Source organism: Teleopsis dalmanni, chromosome 2 (assembly GCF_002237135.1).
Source record: "Teleopsis dalmanni isolate 2A chromosome 2, ASM223713v2, whole genome shotgun sequence".
Classification (NCBI taxonomy): domain Eukaryota; kingdom Metazoa; phylum Arthropoda; class Insecta; order Diptera; family Diopsidae; genus Teleopsis; species Teleopsis dalmanni.
This window is the reverse complement of record NC_051847.1, coordinates 42,790,358-42,806,261: the sequence shown is the minus strand read 5'-3', so window position 1 is coordinate 42,806,261 and position 15,904 is coordinate 42,790,358. Positions and strand designations below refer to the sequence as shown.

Sequence of the window (15,904 nt, the reverse complement as noted above, 5' to 3'; positions counted from 1 at the left end):
TATATGAGCAACAATTACAACAATTACAATAGTTGACGCAACAAACAACAGCAACAAACTTAATTTAAAAAACAAATTTAGAGAGAAAAATGCATAAATTACAAGCTCTATTAAGCTTAGACGCTGTCATGCTAATTAGCGCGCTTTTACTGCTCACATTGCAGCTACACCTCTGCCCTGCGAGCGCTTGGATGCCCGATGTACGCCCAGATTTGCAACCAAGTAAGTTGGAATTCATTGTTTTTTTTCTTTTTTTTTTTCATTTTTTGATATAATTTTACTTATTATTTATTTACTGTTTTAATTTGGATCTGTTTTGCAATAATTAACATTTCCTTTTGTTTGCAAATAATTTATTATTTTATTCTAATTATTTTACAGAACAAGATATTATTATCGCCAAGTTCTTAGGAAATACAACGGATTATTTTAAAATTTTGGATCATGACGATGCTACCATGCTAGTTGGAGCAAAGTAAGTATTTGCATAATAAAAACTATACACTTTTTAACAATAGAATATAGTATAACACTTCGTTCAATAATGTGTGTGATGACACATAAATGGCGGTACTAATACTAAATAAAGTGGCAACCTTTTTAAGCTTACTGTCAAAATCATATGTTAATCCGACCATTTGTTTACAAGTTACAGTGCTTTAAGTGACGCTACTTTTGAGTTTTCAAAAAAAAATGAATTCAAGGCAATTCCGTGTGCTGATTTATCATTGTTTTTTAATGAAAAAAAATACTGTTCAATGCCAGGAATGGCTTGAAAAGCATTTTCGGACTCTGCTCCATCAAAAAGAAACATTTGTTATTGGTATGCCGAATTCAAACGTGGTCGTACAGACACCGATGACATTCCATCTACTGGACGGCCAAATGACGCTGTTATTCCGGAAAACGTTAATAAAAAAACACTGAAAATCATTATGTCCGACCGTAAGTGAAAGAGTGAAAGTGAGGGAGATTGCTGACATTCTACAGATATCAGCAGGCAGTGTACACACCATAATACACGAACATTTGGGTATGAAAAGGGTGCCGCGTTTGCTCACACCGGAGCAAAAACAACAACGAATCGATGATTCAAAGAGCTGTTTCCATAGTACCACCTATTTGTTTACCTGCCCCAACGCGTAATCTAATCTGAATCCAATCGACATTTAGACACGCTCCATAAAAGTGGAGTTTTTCCGTCTTGATGGTGGTTGATTTCAATTTAAATCCCACCCATCCACATATTGACCCACATATTCGTGATATGATTCCTTATATGTACTTTTTTATATAGATCTTTAAGGGTTGTCACTACAACAACATGAATTTATGAGCCTAGCGGTCATCCTTAACTCCGATCGTTTCCTTTTTCTTATTAACAGCGTAGGTTGGTTTAAACTAACCTACAATTTTTATGACTAGGCTTGAGTATTAAAACAGCACTTTTACGCTACTTGGATAGAAGGGGAAAGTCTGCAGTAACTAAACCGAACTAATCAAGGGAGGAATAACTCTGAAGGAATGCGTAGGAATATTGAATCTAACATAAGTTTAGATAAAGTTGCCAACGAGAAGGACCCATAAATCAAAATAACTCAACCAAGTTAGCAATTATGCTAAAGGAATAGGTAGGATTATTGAATCTAAACTGGGTTCAGTGAGGGATCTTGTTACTTTAAAGAAGGGGAGCCATAAATCCAAAGAGCTTTACCAAATTAGCAGTAAGGCTAAAGGAAGATGTAGAGCTATTAAATAGGAGGAGCTATTAATCAAAAGACTTTAAAGTTGTGTGTGAATTTAGACATGAAAACAAATTGGAGATGTTGTTTGGAATAAAGCTGTACAGCGGGAACAAATTGAGAATATATTTATTCTACGTCATAAATCACTGTTTAGCATTTAGTTAAATTCTGATTGAGGAACATGTCGTGCTGTACTTGGGTGATTTCTTTCATCCTCACGAATATCAGGCGGAAATCTTTTGTAAATCTTACTGTAAGATAACCGTTATTTCGAAGAGGATAGTGTTTCGATATTGAACATTGATGTTAACTCTGAAGGAGTCGTTAAATTCATGTTACGAAGAAAGGGTACACCCACTGTGGCGTCATTTGGATGTCCATCTGTGCAGCGCGAAAGGAGATATATTAATTAATGGCAAATTATGCTTCCAAACAAGAAAAATTATAGATTCCGCATAAAGATGATTAACATTCGACATATGATGACAAGATATGCCTATAAAATTCTGTTATTACTTTCTTTATTTATGTTATTGCGCTATTGTTAATGTTTAATTATAAGTATATATAAAGAAAAAAATCTCGCGAACTTGTCGTTACCTATTTGGAGTTCATGCGTTCCCAAGTTTGGTTCTTTCGAACCAGGTAGTACCTTGGTTTTAACGACATTTACTTCAAATAACAATATGAGCTGTTACGTTCTCAAAAGTGTTATTTTTCCATATACCTGTAATTTTCATTCATAAAACTATAGATATGATCATAATAGCATTTCATTATATATATTTGTAACTCGCAGGTTATTCAATAAAATAACAGCGCAATCGAGCACATTTAACCTTCATTATCTCACATTATATATGACCTTCATTGTCCTTTTAAATACGATGTACCTCAATAACTATAAAATATTTTACTAAATAATTTTTTTAGAATGAACCCCAGCTCAGCTGTTGTAAAGACAAAAGGTTAAAAAGATTTTTAAATTCAGATTTGGTAATATAACACAAGCAACTATATTATTATTATAGCTAAACATAAGATTTGTTAACTGCTTAATATCTCATTGGTATTGTAATTCAATAATATTCTTACGAATGATATTCAAAGAGTTTCATTTGTTTCTGTGAATTAGACTATTGAGTTATATATTGGTGTTACCATTGTCACCCATCGTGGATTTCGCGAAGTTTGGGAGCTTAAATAGAAGGAAACTACACAAAGTTTACGATTTTAAGAGAGCATGAGGGTAAAAGGTGAGAATTGTAATGGGACTTTGAGTGGAGGAATATGATAATCACAGATAAAAGAAATGGTATTAGGATATGGGTATTGGAATATAATCTATATTATGACTTCGAAATGATATAGTTACTGTTATCTCGATGAGATGAAGACACATGCCATTTGGGCTAACAAGGGAATGTGACGCCGCATGTGACAATAGTTTATCAATGGACGGATTGTCATGAACAGTATACGTTCAAGTCAGCTAAATACTAGTATGTGACGTAGAACAATTAAATATTTAAACAGTGACTTACGAGGAGTTGTTATAAATGTATTATTTCGTAAGAAGTGACTATTAAGCACATACTGGAGATATATATCCCCGACTTTACTATACACTAAGTTCCTTGTTTGAAAGAATTCTCCAAAAAATTGTGTTTCTCTTCCTTATAAATATAAGGCAGAAACCTATTGAGCTAAGAACTCAACTGTAATCCATATGGAAAGTTAAAGAAGTTACTGCATTGGTGTATTTAATCATTAAAATTAATTAAAAGACTCTAGGCTGGAGAAAAGAAGAGGAAGTTACTTATAATGTTTGCTTACATACATATTTATTCGCTTACTTTCTATAGACCTACTTATTTTTATCATATCTTTGTAACTGATATATCTTTGTATCTGATCTGTAATTTTTATTGTACATAATTCTTTTATAAACTTATGTTCTTATAAATAATGAATTTGTAATTTCTTTTAACAGAGATGTTATCTATAATATAAGTCTAAATGGTTTACTTGAGAATAGTCGTTTGGAGTGGTACTCATCAGATGCAGATCGTGAACTTTGTGCGCTAAAAGGTAAACACGAAGCAGACTGTCACAATTACCTGCGAGTTTTTGCACGTGTTAGTGATGGCAAGATCTTGATATGTGGCACCAATTCGTACAAGCCGCGATGTCGTCACTATAAACCACTAAGCGAAGTAAAACCAAATACAGCGCCTAAATATGAGATTGTGTATGATGTTGAGGCTCAAGGCCTTTGCCCCTATAGTCCAGCACATAACAGCACTTATGCATATGCAGATGATCAGCTATATAGCGCAACTGTAGCTGATTTTTCTGGCAGTGATCCGTTAATATATCGTGAGAGTCTGCGTACTGAACAATACGATCTAAAGCAATTGAATCAGCCAGACTTTGTGGGTGCCATAGAACGAAATGGTTACGTTTTGTTTTTCTTTAGGGAAATAGCAATGGAATATATGAATCTTGGCAAGGTAATTAATAATTTTTAACTAATAATATTGTAATAAAACAATATTAATTGAATTAATGTTTTATAGACAATATATTCACGTGTTGCACGTGTCTGTAAAAACGACCGTGGTGGTCCTTATGCATTACAAAAAAGTTGGACATCATTTTTAAAAGCGCGTCTTAACTGCTCTGTGCCTGGAGATTTTCCATTTTACTTTGATGAAATACGTACGTTTCTATTTTTAAATTATCAATAAAATTTACTAATAAGAATTTTTTATTAAAACAGAGGCTATAACACCAATCATTGAGAGTGGTGTAAATTCACTTATATATGCTGTGTTTACCACTTCTGTAAATGCTATACCAGGCTCGGCAGTTTGTGCTTATAATGTAGATGATATAATGAAATCATTTGAAGGACGATTTAAATCACAAAAAGACTCACATTCTCATTGGTCAGCTAATCAAGATGAGCAAGTACCTGATTCTACAAGACCAGGGCAATGTGTTGATGACTCTCGTATGTTATCCAGCATTGCTGTTAATTTCGTTAAAAATCATCCATTAATGGATGAAGCTGTGCCTGCTGTTTATGGTCGCCCACTCTTAACAAAAGTGAATTTACATCATCGCCTCACCGCAATTGCAATTGATCCACAAATACTTGCTTTAAATGGACAATTTTATGATGTTATTTATACTGGTACAGATGATGGTAAAATTACTAAGTTCATAAATATACCCGCTCCATCGATTACGAATAGTGCAGAAGCTGTAGATAAACTGAAAACTGTTGTTATATCTGAATATCAAGTTTTACCTATCGGCGTACCAGTACGTGAATTGGTGGTTTCATCGAAAACTAATACATTATTGGTTGCAAGTGATGGCAGCTTAGTTACAGTACCTTTACATCACTGTGCGCATATTGTCGACTGTTTGGGTTGTTTAAGTTTGCAGGATCCCAACTGTGCTTGGGATCAACAAAATCAGGAATGCAAGAGTTTATCGCGTAGTAATAATAAATTTGGTACAAAAGCATTTTTACAAAGTTTAAATAGCACAAAGAAAGCAGCTGCTTCGCTTTGTCCAAAGACGGTGCGTGGCACATTAACTGGTGATGGTCCTGCAAGTGTTGGTAGTATTGGATTTGATTTATTATCAGCACAAACGCCACAGACTGATGAAGATTTAAATAAAAAGCTGCACTACGCGAAAGTAGGTGCCAATGTAAATGAAGTCAATACAGACAGCAGCTCTGTAGGTGGCATTGATGTTGTTGGAGACTTCTTTAACAATGGTTTTGATGACAAAAAAATGATGATTCCAGTAGATCCTGATGACTTAATGAACTCACTTAATGGTAAGTTTTTATTGATGTTAGTGTTTTTAGATTTGCAGTCATGTATTTTTTTTTATATTAAATACTACAATTCAACATAGGACCACAATTTTCATTATTATATATGACATATTTATAATTGGTTGACATTTTAATTGTTTTTAAAATTCCCAAGCATTCCATCTAAAGCATTTCGCTTACCTTGCAATTCTTAATTTTGGATTACTTTATTTTGTAAAAAGTCCACAAAATCACTGACTCAACGTAAAATTCTGTAAAGCCTTCAATCACAAATAATTTAATTTTACAATTATTTGCCGTTTTTGTAAAATGTTAAAATCTCTGAATACATACTCTATGGATACTCTAAGTTGAGCAGCAGTAGACTTATCCATCTGAGGGACAGAATTATTGCTCCTTATAAAATGTAAAATAATACAAAATCAGCAAAAATCATTAAAAGTGGAATGGAGGTTCCAAGAACGACCGGGTCTAGACCGGGGTCTGCACGCTACAACAACAACAAAAACCTAATGAACCTTGCAGTGTTTAGTATTCCATACTTAGTTAATAATAATATTTATTTTGTTTATATTTCAATTTTATTATTTATGTTTTGTTTATTGTTTTTAAAATCATTAGTTTTAATGATAGTCTCGGGTCTTACGACCAAATTTGAACCCCGATACATTGTTTTTTTTCTCACTCTCAATATTATAATTTGCCTTGAAAACAACAACAATTTTGGTCAAGACGAGCTCATGATGCTATAGAACATAGGAATAAAATTATTAACTTCTAAAAACTTCTATTTATGTTTTTTTTTCTATTTTATATTACATATATTTCTTTCTACTTGCAGTTCCATTGCATTCTACTGCCAATATAGATGATCAAAGATTACAATATGCAGGCAATAGTTACTTTTGGGGTTTCGGAGCTGTTGCACTTTCTCTGGTATTTATTATTGGCATGTTTGTGGGTCTTTACACTTCCAAACAAATCTGTAAAGGAACGGCACTACATGCAAACCACCGAAATCAATTTAATTCAAATACGTAAGTTACATTGTAAAGTTAATTACATTTTACATATATTAATGTATGTCCTACTCTATTTGCAGGCAATTTGGCGTTAAGCATCATAATAGCGGTAAAGATGTAAATCTGTTAATGAATCCCAATCATTTCTGTAATCAGAAAAAGCCTAATCTTGATCTTGAGAAAGATCGTAGTCATGAGTGCAAGAATTCTACGGAGAATCTGGAAAAGGAAATCCCATGTAAAACGTCTACACTGACAAAGGTGAAGCGTACATATATATAGTTAGGATATTTAATAAGTTGACCATATTGATAAAGAAATTAATAGATTTACACCATTACAGTGAGAGTGACGTTATAGTTTTTGAGAACTGAGTATGTATGTTAGTATTAAAACGTGAAACTAAGGTTGATTTAGCTTATCAAATAAGGCTATCATATATAGGTATGTTTGTTATAGTACCAGAATCTCAGCTGTAGAGTTTTAGTTTACACAAATTTTAAGCCTAGTGAGGAAATAGCGCTATAACAGCTTTGATATACATTTTAATACTACATTTATCAGCGAAACTATAAAAATCTAAAAGAAAAATTAATCAGAAATTATACTCGAATGTGTTAGAATAGTAAGAGTGAAACGTTTCAAACGTTAACCCTTTAAAATTGTTCAAAGTTTGATTTTTGATAGTTCTACTTGTTGTTTAGTCCTTCTCCAAACAATCTTAAATATTTTTTTAAATTAAATATTAATAAAAACTTAGTTAATATTTTACATATAATAATTATGTGAATAAATTCGGGCCTTAGTATAAAATATTTTTATATATAAAGCATTATATATTTTATATACATGTATATTTATATATATTATGTATAGAAATTCATTTAAGTACAAACATATATAATTATAAGTATAACTTTATTATAAGAATTTGCATGCATTATATATATTGAATAATTATTAAATATATCCATACACACACACACAAATACATAATATTTATATATAAATGAAAGCAATTATAAAAATTTAATATTAAAACTGAAGTATTTTAACATTAGACTGAATTTTTTATACAAATTTTATACGAAATTTTATATAAAAATGTTGAAATTTTGTTAAGTGATCCAAAAGGAATTAAGATTTGTTTGATGTGTAATTTTTAATATAAAATATAAATTAAAAATCTCTTTAAATTTATTTAAAAAATAATTTTTATTAAGTAGTGTTTTTTTTCTTTCGTATACTTATTTGTTTTGTATTTGTGTGTAATAAATAGTCTAATTTATTTTTAAATGCATGTGTATATAAATTTTAAACGTTAGTGTTTTGTGTTTCTAACAAAATGTTTAATGTTCTCTTTATGTATGTTTATTTTACATTTAATTTAAATTTTTCCTTAAAATTAAAAATTTATTAATGTAATCTTTCAATTTAAATACTAAAAGATGCTCAAGTAATTAGGAATTGATTAGATATGAGATAAACAGGGTGTACAAAAAGATTATTGAACAAAGCTAAAAGAAGCTAATCAACTAACAATAACAATGAAGACTAGAATGTGACAATATCAATCAAAAGCCATTAGATTTTAGCACTTAAATGAAGTTATTTCTAAAATATTTCAAGATTCACTTAACTCTGAATGCACTAAAACCATTAACACAAAGAAAACTTAAGTGTGGAAAATAACACTGTTTTATAAGCAATTAATAAGACTACTTTATGGTTGCAATGGTACTTCATCTATCATTCAAAAACTCCAAACTTATCAGAATACTGTACTGAGACGTATGTGTACTCAAAACTTCATGGAACATCAGATATGAAGATAAACAGAAAAACTTGAGAGTGAGACAAAGTACATCAAAGACAGAACGCTGAAATTGTTCGATACTGTGGATGTGCACAATTATTCAGAAATGTACTATCATCTCAAATCAAATGCAATATATAATCCGTCAGGAAGGTATATTGGACTTCAAACTTCTATAAACTTCTATAAAATGATCTGAATAACTTACTATCAGAATTCAACAGAGCTCTCATTACAATGGATCATCCAAGTAGTCACAGACATTATGGAATAAAAGTGATTCATCAAGCAAAGAAGAAGAAATAAATTGAGAAAATGTCATTCCTGTTTTGAAACCAAAAATCATCCAATGGTATAGTAATGACTCAAATGACAATTATAGTTATTTGTAACCGTATTGATTAGAGATTGTGTCTCTATACCAACGCCTACTTTACAGCAACCACCCCGCATGACAACGAAGTGTCAGTATCAGTCATTAATTTTTAACTTTCGCTCACACGTGCCATTAATCACAACTTGCTTAATGACTTTGCAGTCAATCATTTCACCAAAATAACTGCTTTTATTATCGTAAGACATCTTGAAAGAGGTGAGTGTCATTTAGACACCCAAAACGACTAATACAGGTCCATAAACCTATTTGCCTACATGAACATTGATTTCTTAAAAGATTTACCAGTTTCATTTTGGATTTACCTTTTTCAGTTGTTAGAGAGAAGCCGCTTGATTTGTAATGATCGTCTAAAAACACTATTAGGTCTTCGACCCTTCTGCCTGTAGGCTATGAATCGTAACTCGTTAAATGATTAATCCTTCTCATTTTGAAGATATCTGCGGTGGGTTACTTCACCGAGGTTTTTTCTTTAATGTTGCATGTCGCCATTCAGTTTCCAAAGAGTATGACTAATCCAGTGATATTGTGCTTATACTTATTTGGTTTACTATTTTCCACAGCTACAATTGTTTTGGTTGTTAAAGAAGCGTGGATGATGAAGGTGATTATTAACTAACACTTCCTTGTCTGCTTAAATGCCGTATAGGTACCATTTTGTTGCCATACAGTCATGAGGTTTGAATTCGACCTGCGTGATTGAGAAAGGAGTTTATTTATAAAAGGTCTAAATTGGGGATGTCTGCCAGACGATTCCATGTTGGAATGTCTAGAACTTAATCAACCTGAACATTTGCAAAGGAAGTGTTTAAATATTTCAATTTGGTTTGTGTAGTTTGGGTTTTCCAAAATCCGTCGATCAATATTTGTTTCTTTACTAAATTTATTTAGATTTTCTTGTACCCCATGGCGACCTGCAACACACATAAAGGATATTGTCTGATCTCAGTTGACTTCACACTACTTGATTAGGTTTGATTATGTACTCTGGTTAGATATCATAAGAATAGCTTCTTTATTGTCGGAGAAGTTTGTAATCTATTGACTTCGTAGATTATTTTCTCAAATTAATAAACCTGCCTCACTACTAGCTATTCTATCTTATGTTGTTGTAACCCGCTGGGATCTGCTTGTAGATTCCCTTTGTGAGTGGTGAACGGCACTTGGTTGTCGTTGTTGACAAGTCGATCTGAGACGTAGACCCGACCATTCTTGAAACCATTCTACCCTCCTGTCGATTAGTTGGATTTTTCTTCTTTAAAACTTCTTTAAAATTGGCTAAAATTTATTAATGACATTTTAATTGATATTTGTCCAGACTAAGTATTATATATTAATTAATTTACTAATTTTGTCACACACTACTAACAGTTTCAAAAAACAAATTATTAACACATGAAAACACAGTACTAACACCCTGTATAATAATAACATAAAATAATGCGTATATATTTATATGGAAAAAAATATGGATTTTATTTAAATGACTTTTAAGTTAAAAATTCGAATTTTAAGCTCAAAATATTTATCATATTTTAAGCATATCCGTCCCACAAAAATTTATTACAAAAAAAAAATTAATAAAAAAATTTATTAAAAATATAATTATAAAAACAAACACTTAAACAAACAATTATAACATAAAAAATTTTAAACATTAAAGATTTTATTTAAAATACAATAATGAAAAAAAAACTTATTTAAATAATTACAAAAAAAAAATAATTTTTAAAACAAAACAATTATTTAAAAAATAAATATATTATAAATAAATATTTTTATTATAAATGAAGTTGTGTTCTAGTTAAAAAAAATTAAATTTATTAAAAAAATTATTCAGAACGCAAGATAATAAGGCGTGGTATAGTTAAGCATAAGAGAATATCATTTTAAAAAATAAATCACTGGAAGTAAATACTGCGATAATAAATCTGAATATGAATGAAATATATATAGTCATATATGTATGTATATTTATATAAATATATTTTTCTTAAAAAATAATTTTTAAACATATTTTTAAAGAAATTATTGCCAATACAAATATTTTATCATTAGTCCTTAAACTTACTATCATAAAAAGCATGATGACGTTTTGCTATTTGATAGTATAAAAAATTTGTAATATATATAAAATTTTGAGTATATATATATATTATATGAGAATTTATGAGACCATCCTTAAATAGAAAAAGTAATTTCAGTAAAAATTTACTAAATCTGCGAAGCGTTATTTTATAAGTTTTATGGAAAGGAATTGAATAAATTGATATATTTTAAAAATTATATTATACATATATAGGTGTTTCATATATTTTATATATTATAAAATGTTAACAGCTCCCCTTGTATAAGAAATTTGCTACTGAATGAATAAACTTCTCTCTCTCTCTCTCTCTAGTTAAGTCAAACACTGTAAATATGTGCGCATCAAATATTTTTACTATTTTTATTTTCTTATTTAATAATAACTATTTTTAATATATAATATACATATATATATTAAGCCTAGTGTTTATAATAAGCTACTTTAGTTGTATGTTTAAAACAATTATTTTATAAAAAATTGTTGTGATAGATTTTATAATTTGCATATCAATATGCAGATTAAATTCGTGTTTTTCATCATCGATCACAAGAAGATCGAAACAAGCTTCTTTTTTATACAAAAATTGGGAAAAACATTTTTAGAATTTACTTTGCATATTGTTAAGATTATGTTAAATAAAGTTTTATAAAGTCTTCATTTTTAATAAATAAATAAAAAAAAATCTAACTAAATTGCGTTTTATTTTTATTTGGTGTGATTGAGATAAATGACAAATCATTTTTTAACATCTCCGGAATCTGTTGTGTTATTCCCCTAGGTTAGTTTTTAAAATTTTTTGGATCACTTAAAGTTAGACAGTCTTAAATGCTGATTCCAATGACTTTGTTATATATTTAATATGCTTAAATAGAAAAGCGTGAGCATGTTATAATATTGTAATACACAGAAATATCGTGATGGATAAACCTTTTTAAAATAAAAGGTACATTAAAATTAGTTCGGCCGTTTTTCTCAACATTTTGAAATTCGTTGGAATTTAGTATGTACAAATGTCACTAAGGTATTAGGGTTGCCAGGTACAATTCTTATTAAAATTGATACATATTCAAAGGATTATATTAGATCTGTTCCACGAGCTACTCATAGTAAAACATGAGTAAAACAGAAGTAAAATTTACACAAAAATACTTGAAAATTTGCTGGTGGAACGCGCTTGTGTATACACAGTGTTTACTCAAAGTTACTATGAGTAGCTCGTGGAACAGACCTATTATTTTCATATTGAGTGGAACAAAAGCATGCAATATATAACAAAAAAATGTTAATTTAATTGTCTTGTAACCTATTTACACAGGATAAGTAATCGCAATTTTAATAGTACTTTTAATCCTCCCAAACAATCCATTTACATCATTACAACTGCGATGTTGATAACCAAGTTGAAATCAAGTTCGCATTAACACAATAATATATCGATATTTTGAATAATACTAATAAATGAAAGTAAAATGAAACTAAAATATTGCTGTAATTTACTATCTGTATTTGTTTTCACTCTTTTGGTTATGTCATTATTTAAATAAAAGGAGTTCAAATAATTTATGTTAGTATCTTTATTAATAAAAAAAATTTAATTTTTAATTATAAATGCGAGAATAGAACAGTGAATAGCAAATCTATATTTTCTTTCCAGCTATTAATTTTTGATCAAATTTTTGATTGGGCAAGAAAATTTGACAAATCGAGAGTAAATCTAAATTGAATCTAGATTTCCAAATCGAAAACACTATTAAATTAATTAATCGAAAATGAAAACTGTACTAAAAGTAAACCTCAGTTGAAAAACTTACCTAAAATTTGCTAATCGAAAAACACATATCTATATGCAAGCTATATGTAATTTTTGATTTCTTGTAAATACCAAAATATACGTAAAATTACTTGTCGAAACTTTTTGTTTGCTTTTCTATATACACACAACAAAGTAAAGTTCATATATATAAATTTTTAATCTACAGAATTCATCAAGTGTAGTCGGTATCAAAAATTTAATTATTTTTTCCGGTAGGTGGAAAGCATCGAAAATTACAATGTGAGACTAAAACCATCTCTTAGGAACGCAAAATCGACAAATTCCAGCTATTGGTACATTTAGGTGAAAAGCTGAAACCCAGTTATTAAAGGAAAGACAGATACTAAAATACATAAAACTTAGTATTAGAAAATAGATATATCTAAACCAAATTACTAATATATCTGTGGTACTTCTGTATTACCACTTTCGTATTAAATAAAACACTTTTGTTGCGCTGAGTAATGTATTCCACATGTCTATTAATTTTTCCTCAAAAATTACTTAATAAAATGTGAAATTTATTTTTATCAGTGTATCTTTTCAGTTTGTTTTACAGTTTCTAAGTCACTGGGGTTAGTTAGCGTCAGCTGTTATTCAATTTGAAAAGTAAAAACAAAACCGCTTAAACATAAAATAAGCAACGCTACCTGCAGTTTCAGTTAAAATAAGTATGTAATAATTTAAAATATATATTTATTTATATTATTTATGTTCTTATCAATTTATTTCATTGTTTTGTAGTGTCAACTAAAGGAAAACTATGTGTAAAATGTGAAGAGGACCACTTTCTGGATCCGCATCCACATTGTGTTCATGGTCCGACTTTGCTCTTCTATTATGAAAATGAACCACCACAAAAAGGTTTCTATGGCTGCGCGGCTTACCGGGATAAAAAAATGTGCTCATTCCATTTGCCAGCAGATTCATTGACAGAAAAGTATTTAAAACAAAATTTGGATACATCAACACAAATTTATAAAAAACTGCGTTATGATGTAAATTTTTGACATCTTCACGAAAAATGATTTTTTTTTATTAATTTATGCAATATTTTTAGCCACGCGCACCACTTGAATATTTCTATTGTGTCAATTGCGATGCACCAGTAGGAAAAGATCATCAGAAAGATTGTGTGGAACACAAAGTAATCGCGGGCGATTTGCTAAAGAATCCAACACAGTTTCTGCGTCCACTCGACAATGACAAAGGACAGGCACAGTATTTCTTTGATGAAAGAGCATTGAATTTGTTTGTTAAATGCTTTCGTGACATGGGCATAAAGTACGGAATGGTATTAAGTAGATTCTTAAACCAATTTTTATTAATATTAATCATATTTATAGTAAAGTGGTTTGCATTGGTGCACCGAGATTGCACACTTTTTTAAAGTTGCATTGTGAGGATATAAATAGTTTTCTCTTGGATTTTGACAAACGTTTTTTGTATTTCTTTGATGACTGGGAGTATGCCTGGTATAATATGTGCAACAACTACTTCTTTGATTCCAAACAACAAATAATGTTTCGTAATTTTCTAAATAATCAAAAGTAAGCTATTTAATAAAGCAAGGAAATTAAAATAATGAGAGTTACTTATCTTTACAGCAATGAACACCTATTAATATTCACTGATCCACCTTATGGTTGCCGCACAGAAGTCATAGCAAACACATTACATCAACTGGTACAACTTTATCATAGTATTAATAAATCCAAATACTTTCCATTGCCGCTATTTTGGATATATCCATATTTCTCGGAACAACACATACAAAAAGTCATGCCGGAAATGCAGATGTCTGATTATAAGGTCAATTATACAAACCACTCTACTTACACGGACGGTTTGAACAAAATACGTAAGCAGGGTTCACCTGCACGTATATTCACTAATGTATCACTTGAGAGATTAATATTACCTGTAGAGGAGGAGTATAAATATTGTGCTAGCTGTAGGCGCTACACAGCTCTGGAGAATCGTCACTGCCAACAGTGCGGCATTTGTCCATCGAAGAACGGCAGCACATATAAACATTGCCAATTATGTGGTATATGTGTGAAGCCGAGTTATGTCCATTGCCGTAACTGTCGTCGTTGTACACAAGTTGAAGGACATAACTGTACGGAGTATCAGACAAAGCAACGTTGCTGGATTTGCAGACAGTCGGGACATATAGAGAAAAATTGTGCCACATGGCAAAATATTCGAAATAAAATGATTTTGTTGAATTACAACTCCAGAGAAACGGAAAAAGCAATTGTTTGTTACATTTGCGATCAGAAGGGACACAATGAACTAAAATGTAAAGAACGTGTAAAGTATTTTGAGGAAACTTCGTTTTGTGGTGAAGTACAACTCAAATTGAAACTGTAAATAACAAAAGTCATAATAAAGTCAAGAAACTTCTAAGAAGCTAATCTCAGGTATGGAACTATAACGAAAGATTTAGTTAATAATAGCAAATAGTTTTTAAGTGCCTTTTTTCCTTACTTCCTTTAAAGTTTATTGAAAAATTATAAAATTTAAATTAATTATAGTAAATTATTAATTATAATTAAAGTTATTATTAATAATAGTTTTTAAAAATCAACTTTTTATTAAGAAATATCTTAGAGATATACACAACTTTGTTAATTCTTAATTAACACTTTTTCATGATGTAATAGAAGTTATATACATATCCATATGTCCATATCTAACATGTCCAAATTTTTGTATAATAAATAATTTCATATTTAATTATGTTAAATTGATTTTAAACGTCCGTTTTGGCGAAAGAAACTAAATACTTAATTTTATGGAACAGTAGTGGAATTGCCACAAATCAGAGGTATCACAGAACCAAATCAGAGGTATCTAGGTTAATCTCTGTGGTATCGCCTGCAACGCATGTCTACCAACTTTCGCAGAAAGGACACCAGCACACCTGTTGTATCTATGGTATATCCAGGCTTAATCAGAACTAGGTTTTGGTTTTTGAAGACCCTTTACTTTGACATACTCAGCCATATCTTCAGTATTAGCATTCTCGTCTTTAGAAATGTTTCTAGCTGTCCAGGTTTGGTCAGAACTAGGCTGTTTTTGGTGTTTCCCTTCTTTGACACACTTATCAATATTAGCATTTGTCCAGATTCTCGCCTTTATAAATGTTTCTGGCTGTTTC

The 15,904-nt window shown here is 30.2% G+C and overlaps 3 protein-coding genes across 3 annotated transcripts in view; all 3 read left to right on the top strand.

Moving 5' to 3' along the window:
• LOC119677656 (ERI1 exoribonuclease 2-like) overlaps positions 1–15,904 on the top strand; it is a 327,184-nt gene that overhangs the window by 47,692 nt on the left and 263,588 nt on the right. The window lies entirely within an intron of this gene.
• LOC119677651 (semaphorin-1A) lies at positions 25–7,362 on the top strand. Its single transcript, XM_038089098.1, has 7 exons — positions 25–222; positions 382–475; positions 3,739–4,258; positions 4,325–4,466; positions 4,528–5,604; positions 6,446–6,641; positions 6,707–7,362. Exons 1-7 carry the CDS (start codon positions 90–92, stop codon positions 6,906–6,908), a joined length of 2,364 nt encoding a protein of 787 aa, XP_037945026.1. The 5' UTR covers positions 25–89; the 3' UTR covers positions 6,909–7,362.
• Positions 13,321–15,214, top strand: LOC119677653 (rRNA N6-adenosine-methyltransferase ZCCHC4-like). The gene is made up of 5 exons (XM_038089100.1): positions 13,321–13,409; positions 13,483–13,736; positions 13,799–14,022; positions 14,085–14,288; positions 14,346–15,214. Coding segments are annotated over exons 1-5 (1,452 nt in total). The 5' UTR covers positions 13,321–13,408; the 3' UTR covers positions 15,115–15,214.